Source organism: Squalius cephalus, assembly GCF_949319135.1.
Source record: "Squalius cephalus genome assembly, chromosome: 10".
In the NCBI taxonomy this organism is placed as follows: domain Eukaryota; kingdom Metazoa; phylum Chordata; class Actinopteri; order Cypriniformes; family Leuciscidae; genus Squalius; species Squalius cephalus.
In genome coordinates, this window is record NC_137131.1 from 16,225,519 (window position 1) to 16,247,553 (window position 22,035).

At 36.1% G+C, this 22,035-nt stretch overlaps 2 protein-coding genes across 2 annotated transcripts; both read right to left on the bottom strand.

The window, feature by feature from the left end:
- Positions 1 to 165: 165 nt before the first annotated feature.
- On the bottom strand, positions 166 to 9,813 carry lrrc40 (leucine rich repeat containing 40). The gene is made up of 15 exons (XM_079883731.1): positions 9,583 to 9,813; positions 9,063 to 9,244; positions 8,666 to 8,739; positions 8,446 to 8,575; positions 4,247 to 4,370; positions 4,022 to 4,164; positions 3,764 to 3,936; positions 3,151 to 3,241; positions 2,976 to 3,021; positions 2,733 to 2,841; positions 2,547 to 2,654; positions 2,349 to 2,459; positions 1,002 to 1,079; positions 708 to 893; positions 166 to 518 (listed from the first exon to the last, which is right to left on the bottom strand). Exons 1-15 carry the CDS (start codon positions 9,725 to 9,727, stop codon positions 413 to 415), a joined length of 1,806 nt encoding a protein of 601 aa, XP_079739857.1. The 5' UTR covers positions 9,728 to 9,813; the 3' UTR covers positions 166 to 412.
- A 1,239-nt stretch (positions 9,814 to 11,052) lies between these two features.
- Positions 11,053 to 21,653, bottom strand: meltf (melanotransferrin). The gene is made up of 16 exons (XM_079883803.1): positions 21,380 to 21,653; positions 21,058 to 21,212; positions 20,715 to 20,814; positions 19,892 to 20,077; positions 19,649 to 19,799; positions 19,471 to 19,538; positions 18,565 to 18,749; positions 18,267 to 18,429; positions 17,994 to 18,145; positions 17,683 to 17,779; positions 17,261 to 17,455; positions 16,078 to 16,231; positions 15,912 to 15,979; positions 14,717 to 14,904; positions 14,450 to 14,642; positions 11,053 to 12,549 (listed from the first exon to the last, which is right to left on the bottom strand). The coding sequence occupies exons 1-16, from the start codon at positions 21,426 to 21,428 to the stop codon at positions 12,494 to 12,496; spliced, it is 2,160 nt and encodes a 719-aa protein (XP_079739929.1). The 5' UTR covers positions 21,429 to 21,653; the 3' UTR covers positions 11,053 to 12,493.
- Between the last annotated feature and the right edge of the window lie 382 nt (positions 21,654 to 22,035).

The window sequence follows — 22,035 nt, forward strand, 5'->3', positions numbered from 1 at the left end:
TGGTCATTCTGTGGTCCTTTACAGATGATAACACGCAATAACCAAAACTCTTAATATTCATAATTTTTTACTAGTGCTTTCATAATGGAAAATATCAACGTTCACACAGAAAAGCAATTATAAAGTTTAAAGCTTGCACACACATTTTTTTTTTTTTTTTTTATTAATTTGATTTCCTTTTGTCTTAATTTCATTACAAAGTATGCCGATGTGTTTATTTATAAAATATGTAATTACAAAATTCTGTAATGATTTTACAATGTCATTTTTAAGGGTAGAGTGGCAGGTAAGATGAATTCTTTTCTTTTTTTGTCTTGTATATTTTATACGGTCATGAAGTGCAAATAAAAGTGTTATGGCACAAGAGTTGATCGCTTATAACCGATGGTTGAATTTATATTAAACGTGAAAATTATGTTGGAATACGACCTCGGAGATACTCAAGGACAGCATCTGTTCCTTTACTAAGGATGGCAGCTCTTGGATTACGGAAAGGATTCCCATCAAGCATTAGAGCCCTAAAGACATGAGATAAATCATATGATCATGTTAAACTAACAGTCTCAAGTCTGTAAAGATCTGTTTTTGTCCAATTGGAAAGACTGTACATTTGTTATCTCTACCTCACATTCATTCATGTAAAATATGGATTCTACCCAGACTAAAGTCCTCAGTTTGCTAGAATCAGAAGGAAACATCAACCTCACCTCAGACTGGTACAGTTGCCAAGTTCTGGTGGCACCTGCATGATATCATTGTTGGACAGATCCAGAGTAGACAGACTATTTAGGGTCTTCATTTGGACAGGATCAATGCCTCCAACTTGATTGCTACTGATTAAAATGGTCTCAAGGGATGAGATGCGGTACAGCACATCTGGGAATGACTTAAACCTAAAGATAAATAACGATTTAGACCACAACAAACACAGAAACAGTGATATCATATATATATATATTCAGTTACTAGTACTTTGTAAGCGTGGTAATGGTAGAACTTACCTATTAAAAGACAAAATAATACTCCGCAGCTTGGTTAAGCCTTCCAACTCCATTGGCAGTGAGATCAATAGATTGTTTCTGAAAAAAAAAAAAAAAAAAAATTAGTTCAGTGCACATGGTAAGATGTCTATTTTAAGTGACATCTGGGGCCGTATTCACAAAGAATTTTAAGGCTAAAAGTAGCTCCTAACTGGCGAATTTAGGAGCAACTCCTATAAATAATGGGCGTGTCACTCCTAACTTTAGGACTCCTAATTTTTTTCACTAAGAGTAATTCACGAAGCATTTTAGCCCTAAAAGTAGCACCTAAGTCTGGGACAGCTTAAAAGAAGTCGAGAGGACTCCTAACTTACTAAGACCTATTCACAAACCGCTTTTTGTGGCATTTCACGTTGCGATGTTTTGAAATGCGTATGCAGTATGGCGGCGGCTACAGGAGCTTCCAATCGCCAGGGAACAATTTTGCATTGTTGGCATAAATAGGGATGCAATAACGCCGCCAACAACAACCAAAACTAGGCTACTCATTGCATGTAAACTAATTGTAACATATCATTGTGAATCAAATTAAAATGTTCTTCTCTTTGTAAACGTAGGCAGAGGCATATAGTGACAGATTAATTCAATAATGTTGCAAAGATATTGCATCAATCCATATGTTTCATTAGGCTACTAGGCTATTTGTTTTGCCTTACTCTTTATTAATTTAGGCTATTTATTCAGTTATTCATTATCTTCCATCCTTCGCACTACTTGTGTAGCGCACGGCATTCTCAGACCTGTCACCTGTCACTCATCATCGTAGGGGAGGTGTTTGGAATCATTCCCGCGTTACAATCATCAGCCAATCAAGGTGGTCACTTCAGTCAAGCTCGTGCATGAGTAATGACGTCATCCATAGCAACGAAGACTCACTCTTAGTTTAGGAGTTGTCATTTTTCTTTACTAAGAGTAGGTCTGAAAGGCATTGTGAATAACTTTTAAGAGAAAACTCCTAGCTAAAATCTTTTAGTGCGATTTAGGAGTACTCCTAGTGGTAAGATAAAATGCTTTGTGAATACGGCCCCAGAGCTATTATTTGGAGTATTCAGTATTTTATTTAGAGTAATATTTATCAGACCACAAAATATCTGAACTCAGAGATTTGTCCTTTAAAACTCAGAACCTAGAATTTACCAGCCACAAGATAAGTATAGTTATTTTGTCCTTTGTGCCATCTTAAAAATACAACACTATCAAAAGTAGTCAAATGTTGCCGGTGTGACAAAAACATTTGAGAACCACTGAACTAGGAGAATTAAATCTTGAAATTGGAGCCTTAAAAGGCATAACTAGTTTAAGGATTACCTGAGATCTATATGTAGCAGCTGTTTCAGTTTGGAAAAGTCCACTGGAATGGTTGTTAGCTTGTTAAACCCAAGATTAATGTCTGCCAGGGTGTCCTTTAACTCCATAATTCTGCAGGAAATGAGAGAATTCTTTTAACTAAGCTCTGTAAGTGTTCAGTAAATCTCTGAAATGGAAAGGCCATTGCTGTTACTGTACCTCGGTGGAACTGCCGTCAGCTGATTTTTGCTGAAGTTTACGTTGGACACAGGACTATCATCAATGGCGTCAAATATTTCATCGGGAATGGATCCCTCATGTTTCTCGCTAAGGAAAATGGCAAATCTTCACTGTTAAATGCACAAATTCCCGCTCTCAAAGTTGCTTATGAGGAAGTTTTGTTACCTGTAGTCTAGCGTTTTCAGTGTTTTGATGGCATGTACATTGATTTTAGCTTGGCTTGGAAGAGTCATTGCTGTTTTTGGATCTCCTTTCAAGCCCCCATCAGGTTGCTCTACATTTCAAACATGACAAAAACCCACAATGATGTTACAAAGAACCTTCTTTGTCTTTTTTATAATGTATAAATCAATGATCATTTAAAAATGATTTTACACACTACAAATCTTTACTTGATGTTAGACATACCTTGTATTCGACTTCTGAGATACTTTAGGAGTTCACCAGTTCCTTTCTGCAAAGAAGATACTCTAACAGTTTCTGATGCATTTCACTGATGAATTTTCCGGTGTTGTATCTGAGATTAATAAGAACAAAGGAGGACAGACAAGCTGTTTACTGATGGGATATGTTGAACACTCACAGTCAGAAGGTCTCTGCGGATTGCCCTCAGTGGATTGCCCTCCAAAGCCAAAAACTTCAGCTTAGGTAATGCGCCAAGTCCACATGGCAGACTGTTTCACAGAAGAGAGAGACTGTGAATGAAGACATTCTGAAAACTGTTGACCATCGACTTTCGTTGTATGGAGAAGGGAAAAAAAAAGACATTTCTCAAAATATCTTCTTTTATGTCCCACAGAAGATAGATAGAGAATGACATGAGGGTGAGTAAATGATGACTGAATTTGAATTCATTCATTTAATAATCACTATCCCTGTAATTCATAAGATAACTATCCGTTTTTGGTCATTGAACAGTCATGTCAAGGATCAGAATACAGAAGGTAATACATGTTTGGAACGATATGAACTGACTGAGTAAATAATGACAGAATTTTCATCAGTTTAATATACAAAGAAGAATTTTTACGCTGTGCTCTCTTCATCTTACGGTACAAAAATTCTTAAATATTATCCAAATGATTTGCAGATCTGTATTGCTTAATGAGTAATAAAAAGGGATAATAGGCCATAATTTTGTATATTATATTATATATTTTACAGTATACATGCAATAACATAATTATGTCCAGCACCTGCTGATGTCATTGTTAGTCAGATCCAGGCGCTCCAGGCCTTGCAGTAGTGTTATTTCTTCAGGAAGGCTCTTCACCTTGTTATCTCTGAGCTCCAAGAAACTCAAAGAGCTCAAGTGCTTCAAATGGTCTACCTCCAACACCTCAATCTGGTTGTTCCCACAAAAGAGGTCCTTTAAACATAAAACAGCCTTGTGTTAGTCTTTCTCTTTTAAGACAATCATAACTTATTCTACCACATCAGTGGTTTTGGTTTACCTTGAGAGTTTTACAGCAGGGCAGTTCGGGAAGATATCGTAACTTGTTGTGTCTTAAGTAAAGCTGCTCGAGGGACTCCATCTGAGCCAGGACGGGAGGAATGCTCTCTATTTGATTCTGTGAACAGTCCAGCAATCTCAGGTCTGTGAGGGTTAATAAAAGAAGGATGAGTTCACGGGTTAACCAGTAAACATGATTCACATCTAACCTGCTGTCAAAACATACTTTTCATTTCACTGATGGCAGGAGGGAGACTTTGGAGCTTGTTGTAGGACAAATTCAATTTCACAAGACTTTTCAGGTTTGCCAGGCTTTCTGGAATATCCATTAGATGATTATTGGAGAGATCCTTTTAGAGGGAAGAGTAGGAAAGAACTAAATATTTGGAATACTGAAGTATATCATTCATAGCAACATCTTTGATTTATAAGGTATTTCTGATGTACACTACCATTTAAAAGTTTAGGTGGGTCAAGATTTTTTTTTTTTAAGAAAGAAAGAAATTAATACTTATATTCAGGACACATTATATCAAAAGTGATAGTAAATACAATACATAATGTTACAAAAGATTTATATTTCAAATAAATGCTGTTCTTTCTATTTATTAAATAATTTATGCAAAATATGCATCACAGTTTACACAAAAATGTTTAGCAGCACAACTGTTTATGATAATATGAAATGTTTTGTGCAGGAAATCAGCATATTAGAATTAATGAAGGATCATGTGACACTGAAGACTGGAGTAATGATGCTGAAAATTCAGCTTTGCCATCACAGGAATAAATTACATTTTAAAATATATTTAAATAAAGAGTTATTTTAAATTGTAATATATATATATATATATATATATATATATATATATATATATATATATATATATATATATATATATATATATATATATATATATATATATACACTGCTCAAAAAAATTAAAGGAACACTTTGAAAACACAATGGGGAAAAATATCATGCTGGATATCTATACTAATATGGACTGGGCAATGTGTTATGAGCGAAAGGATGCCACATCGTTTGATGGAAATGAAAATGATCAACCTACAGAGGATTGAATTCAAAGACACCCCGGAAATCTAAGTGAAAAAATGATGCAGCAGGCTTGTCAATTTTGCTGAAATTTCATGGCAGCAACTCAAAATGGTACTCAGTAGTTTGTATGGCCCCACGTGCTTGTATGCATGCCTGACAACGTCGGGGCATGCTCCTAATGAGACGACGGATGGTGTCCTGGGGTATTTCCTCCCAGATCTGGACCAGCGTATCACTGAGCTCCTGGACAGGGCAAAAGTTGTCCTGGCTCAGGGCTCCTGAGGTGCAACCAGGTGATGTCAGATGGACCGAAACACAATGTCCCAGAGGTGTTCTATTGGATGTAGGTCAGGTGAGCGTGGTGACCCTTCAATGGTATCATTCCTTCATCCTCCAGGAACTGCCTGCATGCTCTCGCCACATGAGGCCGGGCATTGTTGTGCACCAGGAGGAACCCAGGACCCACTGCACCAGCATAGGGTCTGACAATGGATCCAAGGATTTCATCCCGATACCTAATGGCAGTCAGGGTGCCATTGTCTAGCCTGCAGAGGTCTGTGCGTCCCTCCATGGATATGCCTCCCCAGACCATCACTGACCCACCACCAAACCGGTCATGCTGAACGATGTTACAGGCAGCATAACATTCTCCACGGCTTCTCCAGACCCTTTCCTGTCTGTCACGTGCTCAGGGTGAACCTGCTCTCATTTGTGAAAACCACAGGGCACCAGTGGCGGACCTGCCAATTCTGGTGTTCAATGGGAAATGCCAATCGAGCTCCCTGGTGCTGGGCAGTGAGCACAGGGCCCACTAGAGGACGTTGGGCCCTCAGGCCACCCTCAAGAAGTCTGTTTCTGATTGTTTGGTCAGAGACATTCACACCAGTGGCCTGCTGGAGGTCATTTTGTAGGGCTCTGGGAGTGCTCATCATGTTCCTCCTCGCACAAAGGAGCAGATACCGGTCCTGCTGATGGGTTAAGGACCTTCTACGGCCCTGTCCTGCTCTCCTAGAGTAGCTGTCTGTCTTCCTGGAATCTCCTCCATGCTCTTGAGACTGTGCTGGGAGACACCGCAAACCTTCTGGCAATGGCACGTATTGATGAGCCATCCTGAAGGAGCTGGACTGCCTGCGCAACCTCTGTAGGGTCCATGTATCGCCTCATGCTACCAGTAGTGACACTGACCCTAGCCAAATGCAAAACTGGTGAAAAACAGTCCGAAAAGAAGAGTAGGGAAAAAATGTCAGTGGCCTCCACCTGTAAAACCATTCCTGTTTTGGGGGTTGTCTCACTGTTGCCCATCTAGTGCACCTGCTGTTAATGTCATTAACACTAAAGCAGCTGAAACTGATTACCAACCCCCTCTGTTACTTAACTGACCAGATCAATATCCCAGGAGTTTAACTGACTTGATGCTATTCTCTGATTAAAAAGTGTTCCCTTTATTTTTTTGAGCAGTGTATATATATATATATATATATATATATATATATATATATATATATATATATATATATATATATATATATATATACACAGTGAGGAAAATAAGTATTTGAACACCCTGCTATTTTGCAAGTTCTCCCACTTGGAAATCATGGAGGGGTCTGAAATTGTCATCGTAGGTGCATGTCCACTGTGAGAGACATAATCTAAAAAAAAAAAATCCAGAAATCAAAATATATGATTTTTTAACTATTTATTTGTATGATACAGCTGCAAATAAGTATTTGAACACCTGTCCATCAGCTAGAATTCTGACCCTCAAAGACCTGTTAGTCTGCCTTTAAAATGTCCACCTCCACTCCATTTATTATCCTAAATTAGATGCACCTGTTTGAGGTCGTTAGCTGCATAAAGACACCTGTCCACCTCATACAATCAGTAAGAATCCAACTACTAACATGGCCAAGACCAAAGAGCTGTCCAAAGACACTAGAGACAAAATTGTACACCTCCACAAGGCTGGAAAGGGAAATTTTTCCCCTACGGGGAAATTGCTAAGCAGCTTGGTGAAAAAAGGTCCACTGTTGGAGCAATCATTAGAAAATGGAAGAAGCTAAACATGACTGTCAATCTCCCTCGGACTGGGGCTCCATGCAAGATCTCACCTCATGGGGTCTCAGTGATCCTAAGAAAGGTGAGAAATCAGCCCAGAACTACACGGGAGGAGCTGGTCAATGACCTGAAAAGAGCTTGGACCACCGTTTCCAAGGTTACTGTTGGTAATACACTAAGATTTCATGGTTTGAAATCATGCATGGCACGGAAGGTTCCCCTGCTTAAACCAGCACATGTCAAGGCCCGTCTTAAGTTTGCCAATGACCATTTGGATGATCCAGAGGAGTCATGGGAGAAAGTCATGTGGTCAGATGAGACCAAAATAGAACTTTTTGGTCATAATTCCACTAAACGTGTTTGGAGGAAGAAGAATGATGAGTACCATCCCAAGAACACCATCCCTACTGTGAAGCATGGGGGTGGTAGCATCATGCTTTGGGGGTGTTTTTCTGCACATGGGACAGGGTGACTGCACTGTATTAAGGAGAGGATGACCGGGGCCATGTATTGCGAGATTTTGGGGAACAACCTCCTTCCCTCAGTTAGAGCATTGAAGATGGGTCGAGGCTGGGTCTTCCAACATGACAATGACCCGATGCACACAGCCAGGATAACCAAGGAGTGGCTCTGTAAGAAGCATATCAAGGTTCTGGCGTAGCCTAGCCAGTCTCCAGATCTAAACCCAATAGAGAATCTTTGGAGGGAGCTCAAACTCCGTGTTTCTCAGCGACAGCCCAGAAACCTGACTGATCTAGAGAAGATCTGTGTGGAGGAGTGGGCCAAAATCTCTCCTGCAGTGTGTGCAAACCTGGTGAAAAACTACAGGAAACGTTTGACCTCTGTAATTGCAAACAAAGGCTACTGTACCAAATATTAGCATTGATTTTCTCAGGTGTTCAAATACTTATTTGCAGCTGTATCATACAAATAAATAGTTAAAAAATCATATATTGTGATTTCTGGATTTTTTTTTTTGATTATGTCTCTCACAGTGGACATGCACCTACGATGACAATTTCAGACCCCTCCATGATTTCCAAGTGGGAGAACTTGCAAAATAGCAGGGTGTTCAAATACTTATTTTCCTCACTGTATATATCCTTGGTGAGTATAAGATATTTCTTTACATACTTCAAAAACATTAAAAAAATCTTCCCAACACCAAACCTGGTAGTGTACATTGATATAAACAGAGATATTAACATTATTTGAGGAACTAGGCTTTTATAATGCAGTTAGAAAGTTATATGGCCATATACTGTAGTTTGTTGCTGGTCAAGAAAAGAGGTCGGTCAGTCACTTACTAGGTCATCTAAATTAACCAGGTTCCCCAAATCCAGATGAATATTTTTGATCAGATTCTTTTGCAGATGGAGACATCGCAGGTTTGTAAGCCTCCAAAGACCCAAAGGTAATTCCGTCAGTTTATTGTGACTGCAGAGAGGATCAGGTATTATGGCACAAGGTCTACACTCTAAATAGGTTTATATATTGCTTTATACAGAGTGCTGCCTCCATCAGTACCTCAATACGAGCTTCTCTAGTTGTTCTAAATCTCCAATAGAATCTGGTAGTGAGCTTAGTTGATTGTCATGGACCTGGGAAAAGGCACATAGTTTACAATCAATTACAATTTACACCCTCAAACTCCATGGAAAATTAAAATACTAAGATGTGAAGTATTGTAATTAAAAAATGAAATAGAAATATTTTTTTACTAATGGTCTCAGACTTGTGGACCCAACTGTATATAATATAATATAAAAATGTGTGGTTTAAACTTTAATGGACTAGTTACATTGATTTAACCGTAATAGAGTAGTCATCTATGTCCTTTATATGTATTTATAAAACAAAATAAATAGAATAAACAGTGTTGTCGTGCTTTTTCTCAAACAAAATGAAATATGCTGAAACCTACATCCAAGACAAGCAGGGCAGGGAGGAGTTTGACGTCTTCAGAGAGGCTCTGGAGTTTGTTGGAGGACAGCAGAAGTTTGGTCAAATCCGCCTGTTCCCACCACCGATCTGCAGCTCCAAATGACAAGTTCTGCTGAGATTCCTGAGGAGTGTCTATATTCAACCTCCACACACTCTGAGGAACTGAACCCAAATAACATGATGTAGAATCTTACAAAAATACACCATTTTAATCATAGTTTCACCCAATCTGCCATTGTTGCTACAGCTGTTGTTTTTACTGTAAGTTAACGTTATATATTATGATATAACTCATTCAAACGTTTTTTGAACAGAAACTTGAACAAAATCTTTGATATTTTCATTACTTTTTCCATGACATTAATTACAAATGTCATATCTGCATTACAGTATGTCAGCGCCACAAATTATGGCTGCTTTGGTATTTTTTGTGAGGTTAGTTAACTGAAATTGAATAACGTTAGTCCTTTTCCAGTAACTGTAACGTTAACGTTAATTACCTTCGGTTAGACCGCGCCCGGATAGATTGAGTTGCCCGCTCTTTCTAGCAGCTTTTAGTAATCCAGATGGGACAGGACAGTCTTCTTTCTCCTGTCTGAATCCTGCTCTAGAGTCCACATGTGCTCCTCTTTTGAAACGAGACATGAATGCGACGTTGTTATGCGTTTAACACCTGTAGTAAACGTGAATGAGGTTGTGTAGTGTTGTGAAGTAAACTGTCACATACCTAAACATGGACTCCAATTTTTAAAATAAAAGTCCCAAGGAACGAAAGTAGTTGGCATAGCTTACAAAATGAAAATAAAAATAATAAAATGGTAGTATTAGAAATTTAAATATAATACATGTATTTAAGAGATATTCAAATATTTTCTAACAGTATAAATATTTTTAATTTAATAAAAACCTTTTATGTTTCGGTGACCCATAGAGATAAAGGAAACATCCAAATAGCCAGTAGCAGTTTTAACATATATTTTCTTAAATGTTACAAATGTTCCTCCGTTTGCTCATGCTGTGTTATAAAGCTTTATAGATGTACAGTGGTATGGTGCTACTAAGACAACAGCTGTTATGCAGCCATTGAGATAAAACCACCCATCTACAATAAAGAGATGGATGGATATAGCTATATCTATATTTTGATATGTATGTATCTATTTCTTCATTTTTATTATATTTAAGTCTACAAGTCAGTGTTTTAATAATTGCACAAATCTATTTAAGGTAGGCTGTTCGAATCTAGGTCAAGCTTTATGTGTACAAATGAACGTTATATACAATAATTATAACACAGGCATTGACTTTAGCATCTCAAAATCGTTTGAGAGGGTTGAAAAGGTGTATACACTTTTACAACAACTAACAAAAAAAATAAATTATTAAAAAAAAATCACTATGCTAACGTTCCCATTAGGTTATTAAAACGTTATTTCTAAAAGTTCTCTGAACGTTTAAATGCCCCGATGTTTAAAACGTTCTTGTTATGCAAACGTAGGACACATTCCATTTTATCATTATGCAAACATTATGGGGAAGGGATTGGGGGTTATACATTTAAAAAAAAAAAAAAAAAAAAAAAAATTATACTTTTTTTTTTTTTTTGTTCATAACTTTTTTAAGTCAGTTACATAGAAACGTAGATTGACCTAATTTGCTACCAAAAAGATTTACTGCCTCTTGACTAACTGCTAGTGGGTCATAAGTGTTTAAGATCTTGTATCTTAACATAATATGTTTATGCAACTGGTCCCATATAACTTCTGAGAACGTTCCCTTTAGTTGGCACCGTGCTTTACACGGTTTTACTGCGTGAAACCTAAAACTCTCCTTCAAGTTCATTTTAAAATATGACCTCTTCATAAACTCAATTGGATAATAACAGATCTTGACTAAAATGAAATCTTGGACATCACATAATTCTCAAATAACACAGGTCAATGAAAATAAAAAAAACAACCCAAATTTTTATGATGCTTGTTTATTTAAAATAAGAGACAGTATGTTGTAATACTTGAGCAGACGCACTGGCCTGGCAACTAAATATTAGTTATATCTCAATCATTTCATTAAGAAATTGCAACCAAGAAAAAGCAGGCTAAACATTAATGCAAGACATTCATGTGTCAGCACATATACACTGATATGGTGTCTGAACAACATATAAAAATAAATCTCTCAAAGAAACATCAAATTTCAAAGCAGAAAAGTGAATACTATAATGGAACAGACATCTAAAGCACACACTGATGTGAAAAAGCAAGCAGAAGGGATGATCTATTATATAAATGATTCAAAATCTGCTGGAGGTCCATCCATTGTGGGTTTTAGACAAGACTCTTGTTAAGCCCCATCTGCTTGGACTTGAATTTCTACAAATGTTTAATGAATAGTATGAATGTTTATTTATCTCAGTGTAGGGGTTCACCTGACTAAAATGATCTGTATGAATATTTGTTTGGAATTTACAATCAGTTACTACCACAAAAAAAAGGCAAGCAAAGTGTCACCTTTTTAATATACAGCTTGAGAACATTGTTTAGTAAATGGAATTTAACAATTAACAGCTTTGCAACAATACTAACAAAATGCAGAGACAGAAGGTTTTTAATGTTGCAACAGAACAGACTGCACAGGCACTGGAAATATGTATTTCTCCCCCAGATATGACAGCATTACTGAGTGTATCAGAATTCAACAACTTATTTCAACTCAGTGACTAATTATCAGATTGGTTAATACATTATTTGGGATTTTATATGCATGAGCTGCACAATGTGCTGTTGATTTGAGACCGCAAAAGCAAGAAAAAGCCCACTGAAAACTGCTTTCAGTCTGGGGAGAATATGAGAGGAAAAGAACCTTTTCAATCCATTCAGTAGTAAAACTCCAGTGCATGTTGCATTCAACGGCATGATAGTAGTTAAAGAAAATCATCAAAGAGGAAAATACTAGACACAGCATATTCCCTGATATGGCATGTGCCTTCAAGTAGTTCATAGCATAATAAATGTTGGTTTTAAGTGCTGCAATAAACATTGTGCAATAAATATGTAACAGGCAAAGCATATGCACTGATATGGCTATTGCCCTCAGCAATTTCAGAGTAGAATAATACAAATGGTCATGATAATGAATCAGCTTTGGTTTAAACTCTAGTTTAAAGAAAGACTTCAGACAACTCTTTGTGGTTCCTAATGTAAGACGGTCCTCAAAATCTCCCTCAGAAATCTTATCAGCCAAACTATGTACCATTACAATCACAGATAAAATGCATTGCTATTGCTTAAGCATATTGTAGCTTTGAATTGATTTGAATTTTAATAACCTATAGATATATTGGTACAGGTATGAAGGTCAGAGTCAAGAAGAGAAGAAGTTGCCAAACCCTTGCTGTGGCTAGCAGACCTGCTACAAAGCCAACAGAGACACCAGGGACATCAGCAGTAGTGAGGATGAGGACAACACTGCAACGGAAGAGAAACCAATGCACACACAGTGGAAAGAGTTACTAGAAGAATCATATTATAAATCAAGTATTATAAATTATTTAATATTTAAGCAATAGAACACAAGAGGCAGTTAGCCTTGATGTTATTTGTAAGCAAATCCTTTTAAAGGGGTCATGAATTGAGAAATCGATTTTTCCTTGATCTTTTGACATGCAAGAGGTCATTGTACTATAAAAAAATAAATAAAATAAAAATTTTAAAAAATCCCTCTTTAGTCCAAACACTGCTTTTATTGAAACCAAGCTCCGAAGACATCACGTTTCAGATTTTAGCACATTATGACATAATATTTCAATGAAAGACCGCCTCTGCTTAATCAGATCGACGCCTACATCGACATCATCACATATTTGGCCCTGCCTACTGCCGAATCACGGGACTAAAAATAACATTACCTTCCAAAGGATCCTAATGTTAGGAAAGTGAATTCACATTTTTTTCTCTTAGTACCACGAAAAATAATCTGTTATTTAAAATGTGATTGAATTGTATACAGAAAGTGGTGAAAGAACGCTCCCTTTACAATCATTGGAGCTGTCAATCACACAGCGCAAGTTTATCAGTGACTGGTTATCTGGACTCTCGACAAAACTCCCGTTATAATCAACGAATCTCTCATTTACATTGTGTTTGCACTGTTAGTTATGATGAAAGCATTTGTGAGAGTGCAGAAATCGAGTATTAATGACGAGATCACTGCATTCATGCGCTCAACAGACATGTCTGTCATTGGCTACAATGCTCATCACTGCAACATTTCATGCCACGATTTAAATATAATGCTATATATCTAAATATGATGCCATAATCAACACTTTTCACATTTTGTTAATCTCGACAGCTGTAATAGTAAAAAACGTAAAGAGTTCCACATGTAATACTTATTTCATATGCAAAGATGTTAGCCAATCACAGCAGAGGGCGTTAACATTGAAGTCTCACAGCAGACACGCCCCTTCCAACAGTGTGTTCAAATCAGAGGGCTAAAATCAGGGTAGAAAATTGCCTTTTATTTCTAAATTATGACCATTTTTGAAGTAAAAATCATACTAACATTATAAGTGCATCTCAGGAAACATAAAAAAAATGCAATTCATGACCCCTTTAAGTTTTTGTATGCACAAACCAGTTTTCTCTTGAAATTAGTGCGTATATGAATAATAATAATTATTATTATTCAATGTAAAAACTTTACCATTAATGGGTTCTTTCCTGTTCTTTTATGAAGAATCTTTATTTTTCTTTTATTTATTTTTATAGTCTATTTAATGGATGTATTGTATTAAATTATTATTACATTTAAAAACTAAAATATATGTTTTATTTTACTATTAATGTTCTTTAATGTTTTTAATGAAAATATTTTTTTCTTTTTCTTTATTTATTCTTTAATAAAAAAAACTAATATTATCATTTCCATTTTTTTTTTTACATTTATGCATTTGGCAGACACTTATCCAAAGCGAGTTAAATTTCATTCAAGTGATACATTTTATCAGTTTATGCATTCTCTGGGAATCAAACCCATGACCTTGGTGTTGTTGGCACCATGCTCTACTGTTTGAGCTACAGGAATGCTCAAACAGAATAGCACTGCACTTTCTATTTAATTGATTTTTACTTTTTGAAGAATGTTTTTTAATGAGATATTTTGTACATACAAACGAACAAAAGACTAGTAGAGAGTAATAGAATTAAAGATAAACAGAGTCAGAGTGTGTGTGAGAGAGAGAGAGAGAGAGAGAGAGAGAGAGAGAGAGAGAGAGAGAGAGAGAGAGAGAGAGAGAGAGAGAGAGAGAGAGAGAGAGAGAGACATAAGATGAAAAAAATATAGGCCTATGCAGATTGGCAGTACCTGTTGATGTGGCTGAACACTCCATGGCTTTCACAGCATCCAGGTAGCTCTGGCCAAGCCACTCCTCATAAGTCTTCTTCTCTCCCACACCAATTAAAGTGATAGTTGAGTCCTTAAAAATCAGGTCGGACCCCTCATAAGCTTTGGAGTCAAACATCTTGAAGCCTGAGGCAGAATTAACTCCAAAGAAATTCTGAAAGATGCAAACCAGAAGGTCACACCTCCATTTTCATATGACCCTGAAAAATAACATTTGGCGTAAGCTACCTGGGCTTTGTCCAGAAGGCCAAAGATGAGGTGGTGGTTGGTATCGGGTCTTATCATAACAGCGTGGGAAGGGACGCGGGCCAGGTTGCACTTAGTGTACTGAGTGACTTCAGCACGAGACTCCTGAGAACAAAGCAGCTGAAATTCACGGGAATCCAATTGTTCCGCCCAAGAATCAGTATTGTTTCCTGGAAAATAATAATTCTGACATGAGAGAAGTACTCGAGACTTTAACACAAACAAAGTAATTGTCTGCTTGCTGTTACATAATTCTCTCTGAAATTTCCTATGGGTTTTTAGTTTTTTTTTTTTTTTAATAATATAATTTTTTGTTTCTTAATTTTCTATCTGAAGTATTGTTAATCAGAGACCTTAAATCAAAAACTATTCTTCTTCTTCGCATTATTAAAATTAGACCAGTTCCAACCATTCACTTTTTTAGAAGTGTTTTTTTTAAATTGCTAATTATAGCTAGCTAATTATTAGCATATTTAGTCTCTTTACTCATCATAATAACAATTAATTATTAACATATTTTCACTTCCTTCTTTAATTATATGCTCTTGGTTCTGCTATGGTCCTATTTTCTAAGTTTGGTTTTTATTCTTCATTTACGTTTTGCTATGCTTTCTTTTTTTTCTAAAATGTTCTTTATATTCTGACTTGTGAAGTAGATTTCATGGTAACACTTTACTTAAAGCCCTTATGTATAATGCATTATGAAGGTATTTATAACGTACATTATAATACATTAAATCTTCATAAATAATTGTAAACAAAGTTAAATTGTATTATAATATTTGCAGATTCTGAAATTGGTTGTTTGTCATGTGTTTTAATGCAATTTACTTTGTAAAGGCGTGTTCAATGAATAGATAATTATTATATTGTATTATAACTGGTTGCAGTTATTCATGAGTCCATACAATGCATTATAAAGTGCATTACATGGCAGAATTATTGCATTAAAAACACTTTTATAATGTATTATACATACAGGCTTTAAGTAAAGTGTTACCGATTTGGTTAAATGAAAAGTACAATAGAAAATAAAATGTATTCTTATTATTACTTTTATTTATTATTATTATTATTATTATTAAAGATCATTAAAGAGCCCACAGCAAATTAGCCTTCCAGATAGGCGTTTAAGTTTTTTTTTTACTAAAAGCAAGAGAGAACTTCTGAGAATTACCATCTGTGTTCTGAAATACAGTGGAATGCTTGACAAAGGCCACATCACCATGATTTTCAACAAGGCACCTGGAAATATAAACAAAGACCATGTTCAAATATTTATTTGTCATGCAGATTCCTTAGCACCAAATCTTTCAGATCTATTGTGCAGTAGAGTGGATTACCTAAAGGCTCCATCGTAACCGTCGTATAAGTCCTTGCCCTTTTCACACTTGTTCTCACCACTGCGGTCTCCAATGCACTGCTCACACAGATTACTGGGGAAACCGTTCTGATTGGCTCCAGGTACACAAGATGATTTAAAGAACTCCCCAGCAGCTAAAGGCAGATTCACACCCTCAATTGCACTGATTTTTTTGGTATTCATATACAGCAAACAACAATATATAACAATTTGTGATCGCCTTTATTAATGACAAAAAAAAAAAAAAGGAATATTACATTATACAAATCTTAACAGATCACTAGGTTACAACGAGAAATAAATGTTACTACTGGCTATTTGATTCACATAACTTATATTTATTAGAGAAATGTGTTTGCAAATATTTAATCATGATATATCCAGCCTTGACCCTAAAGAGAATAAGCTGTTTGTAGAATGGATGGATGATCATAATATATATATATATATATATATATATATATATATATAAATAATGTGGTCCAAATCTCTGAGATCAGCAATGAAAGTGCTTCTATTCAGCATTCATTTCTAATGTAATACAAAATGAGTAACACTTAACAATAAGGTTTCATCTTTTAACATTAACTAAGAATGAACAGTACATTACAGCATTTATTAGCCTTAGGTCATGTAAAGATATAGGTCAAGATATACTAATCCTTTTTTTTTTTTTTTTTTTTAATCAAGTTGTCCGTTAACATTAGTTAATAAGCTGTGAACGAACATGTTCTACAGAGCCCCTAAAGGGACATGGTGAAGGGAAAAAAATTATATGGGAGAAAAAAAATTGTGAATGCTTTTGCATTCTCTTTTGCGAGGGAACGCAAAGGTTTTGTGAGTGAAGACAAAATCTCATATTTTTTCCATCTCTATGTCCCTTTAGGAACTCCGTACATGAACAAGCAATGTAAAATCGTTTTTCAATTAAATAACATTAACAACGATTAATAATGCTGTAAAAAAATGTGTTGCTAATTGATAATTACATTTAGCTATTGCATTAACTAGCGTTTCCTAAGGAGACCTTATTGTAAAGTGTTACCACAAAATGTTTCATTTACAAATTACAAATAACAATTTGAGTGAAACGTTTAACCGAAAAATGTAACTTTGGTCTCAGACTTTTGGACCCCATGGTATAAGTCCACTACATGTCCTACCTTGGGGCACTTGGCATGTCTCCGGTCTGATGAGGCCTTTTTCTATTAGCAGACCCATGGGAATGTTCCAGCCTGCAGTTCTGCCATAACCTGTGTGACAAGAGCGCTTGCTCTTGAGGTCACTGAATCTCTGGATGTCTCTGTTGCTCTTCCTCAGCACAGCCACGGCATAATAAATGCTTCCGTCAGTGTCTCCTACGACAGAGAATCACAGTGGCTTGTGAAAATGAATCATCAGTTATGAATAAAACAGCTAATGTTTCATCAGGCACTGCTGAAAATCTTTCCCAAACACAAAGTAGTTATCTAGAGAGCACATTTTGAATGTTTACCTTGTACTATATTCAGGTAATTTCATATAAAAATATATGGAAGCATATGAAGCTGGTTAAGTCAAAGTACACAGAGTGTATGGCACTAACCTGTGTAGCTTTCTCCAACAGCAGGTTTTAAACCAAAACTCTTTCCCGCTGTGTAGATGTAGCCTCCATCAAGAGTGATGACATCAGCTTCCTTGTTCTGGAGGAAAAGAGAGTCATTCAAATAGAGCACAACTTTTTCACCTGCATTGAGTTTATACAAATCAATTTCTCTACGGATAAAATGAAAAAGATTTTACGTTTCAGAACTTGATCGTTGCTCTCTATTGCAGCAGGTGTTATTAAGAAAAATGTAGAAAAAAGAAAGTATGGATAAGATGTTTTGGTATTTAAATGACTGTTGACTTGCATACTTGTATTTTCTTCAAACAGTCTTCCACAGATGTACCGTAGACACACTGAATATCAGGAATCAAATTTTTGCTTTTGAAAGCCACAGCCATGTCTGCACATTTTTGCTGCTCTCCACTAGACAGGACACACCATCGAAGTCGAGAGGGGACATCTATATAACACACACACACACACACACACACACACACACAACAGATAAACAGATTTAAGCACAATATATGTAAGAAAATAGAACATTTTTCATTGTTTGCTGAAGATGGAGAGATTCACACCTGACTTTGAGCAGTCCATAGCTCTCAGTATGTCATAGTATCGGCCCATCCATTCGATATAGTTTTCATTTCCAGCTTGGATAAATGTGGTTGAAGCGTCGCTGAACAACAAGTTTTCCCCATTGAAGTCTGCTGAAGAGAACATAGGGAACCCAGACTTTTGCTGAAGAGAAACACACAAACACGTTTAAATGAAACAGTACGTTGCACAACAAAATAAAATGTACTCACTCTATTAGAAAATAATGAATGAATCCTAACAAAGTCAAAAACCTTCGATATCACTAAAGGATCATACCAGTCCCTCACGCAACATGTTGTAAACCACCGAACTGCTGATGTCAGTGTGGACAACAATCCCCCTCGATGGCACTCGAGCCAGATGGCATTTCTCATAATCACTGACTGGACTGCGCGTGCCGTCCCGACACAAGAGCTGATAGTCTTCAGAGTGCAAGCCGTGAGCCCATGATTCCCCCTGACCTGACACACAAAGTTAAAAGATGTATTATTAACTTCATATACAGATCACAATCTATCAGTTATCCATAACACAATATTAGAAGGCCCCAACTTGCTATAATAACAGAACTATAACTATACTGTATTAATGTTAACAAATGGGACCTTATTATTATTATGTATACTATTATTATTTAATTTACATTGTGTTCATTTTAGGGCTGTCAAAAGATTAATCGCGATTAATCGCATCCAAAATAAAAGTTTGTGTTTACATAACATAATGTGTGTGTACTGTGTATAATTATTTTCTATATATAAATACACACACATGCATGTATATATTTAAGAAATATTTGCATACATATACTGTATATATATTTATATAGTTTATATTATATATAAATATATATTTTTTATATATATAAATAACACATTTTTCTTAAATATATACATGCATGTGTGTGTATTTATATATACAAATTTAATTATACACAGTACACACACATATATTATTAAAAACAAACTTTTATTTTGGATGCGATTAATCGCGATTAATCTTTTGACAGCCCTAGTTCATTTATTACATGTTGTTTTATTAATATTGTTATGTTAATTTCTGTTTATATATATATATATATATATATAATTTTTTTTTTTTTTTTTTTTATCATTCTGTGGCCCCCTTGGAAGTTTGGTGAGGCCCCCTGGTTGAGAAGCACAGACTAGACTACACATTTACCATCAGTGTTCTCGCCTACAGTGGTGTGCTTTACAAAGGCGACATCACCTGCATCCTCAGCCAAGCACCTGTGAAGCCCAAAACATCAGTTAACTGACATACTGAGAATATTTTTCACTATCAAAGCTGCAACTGCACCAGATTTCAGTGTAGTATGATGTGACAAAGAATATGGTACCTGAATGCTCCGTTGTATGCATAGTATTGCTCATTGTTGCTTGGGTCACACTTAAATTGTCCGGTTCCATCTCCCACACAGAGCTGACACAGGGATGCAGGGTCGTCTTTAGCCCCCGGGATACAGCTGGCCTTAAAGAAGTCAGCAACCCCTAAAAAGCCAAGATAATCCACAAGATACTTTTCCATCTGAAAAAGGCAATCTGACAATTTTTGATGCGCTGCACCAAAAGTAAAGGAGTACCTTGAGGGATGTCACAGCCCACGGCAGACATCATCCCAGTGTCAATCAAATACCCTAGAGGGATGTTCCAGCCAGCTGTGCGGTTCTTCCCGGTGTGACAAGACTTCTTCCCCTTCAGACTGTTGATGTTGATGGCTGAATTTGTCCTTTTAACCACAGCAACACCGTAGTAAGTTATTCCTTTCCCTGAAAAACATTTATGATTTATGTTAGTCTACATTTTATGTTGATCTAAAAGTTGAATTCTTCCAGATAAAACAATGGATGGTCCATAACATCAGTACCTTTATTACAATGTACATTTATAATATTTTAATTATAATAAGAAAATCAAATACAGATACAGGCATCATCTGTTAATAATCAAATTATGTTGCTGCTAACATTTAATTATGTCCTGGTAACACTTTACAATAATGGCTCTTTAGTTAACATTAGTTAATGCATTAACTAACATTAACTAACCATAAGCAATACATTTGTTACTGTATTTGTTCATATTTATTAACGTTAGTTAATATAAATACAGCTGATCTTTGTTTGTTCATGTTAGTTCACCTAACTAATGTTAACAAATACAACTTTTGATTTTAATAATGTATTAGTAAATGTTGAAATTAACATTAACAAAATGAATAAATGCTTTCATGCAGTAGGCTACATTATTAGATATGGTTAACTGATGTAGCTAACTAATGTAAACTAACGGAACCTTATTGTATAGTGTTACCTGTGTCCTTAATCACTGTCTTTCCATTTCAACAGAGTTCATTGGTACAACTTGCATAACCTGGTATCTTGAAAATAAGAACATCGATCATACCATCTGCTCCAGATTCTCCAGCTGCAATTTTGAAGCTGGCTTGCTTGCCAATGTTGTATATGTCTGAAACACTTGCTGAAAAGGCATCAACTTCTTTTTTCTGTCACAATCAATATTCATCACAAATGCAACTTAGTTATTCAACAGGCTTTTACATTGTTAATAAAATGATGATTTCAGTGTTCTTCTGCAAATAAAACACTACACACTTTCAAAGCATGCTATCTGAGCAGAGACCATTGTCAAGTTTTTTTGTAAATTATGTGATACTATAAGCCTCCTAAATATTAATGCATAGATGGATGACAGACAAACAGACAGACAGATAGAGAGACAGACTTACGGTGAGTTTTTGAGCACATTCTGCTTTAGATGAGACACGGACGCACTGTAATGCTGGTCGAATTGAAGCACTGGTGAAGGCCTGAGACATGGCTTTACATTTGGACTCCTCCGCCTCAGAAATAGTGCACCACTTTATTGTACTCTGCCCTGACACTGCACGAAGTAATAATATCATCATCATAACTTTCCCCTCAAAATGTTCTGATTTCCTGCTCAGAACGCTGCTAACATTAAAAATATAACAGCGTACAAACGTATAGCTATAATAATTAACCTGAGTGGGATGGGGAAAATCATTTTAAGTTTTAAATGTTTCTTACCATAATGCGTGACTGCAAGCAGAACACTTAGAAAAGCCCAGGTGTCCATCTCTGACTCGAGAGTGCGCAGATGTTGTTACTGTACTGTGTTACTGTAGCTTTATAGCCTATCTGAGAGTCTGTTGCAAAGTCCAAAACTCAGCCCTTTGACATAACTAAACTGGAAATGGTACCTTATCATAAACGATATACCTCTACGTGCAGTCACATTCGAAATTTATAGACTATAATATGACTAGACACGAGGGCTCAAAACGACACGTCCAAGACGGGCGGAGGTCCAAGGTGCACACAGAGGGGTCTTTCATTCTGGGAAGCTCCACCTTTTTCCATAAGAGAATGGAAAGGAGACTCTGAATCAAGTTCAATGTCATAAACCCAGGTAAAATAATAAACCCAGGTAAAATAATAAACCCAGGTAAATAACTTTTAACCTTGAAAAAGAAAATTACAATTTCAAACGAGCAACTTTCGTCAAACGTAGGCTAGTTTAGATATGTTGTTCAAACTGAAGACAAAAAGCGTTAAGGACACTTTCTGGTTGATAAACCACAAAAAGGCGGTTTAAAAAATAATAAAAAATAAATAAATAAATACTTTCTCTAGCAGGCTGTGAACAAAACATAGACTTCTTCAATTAACAAAAGTGAAAATGT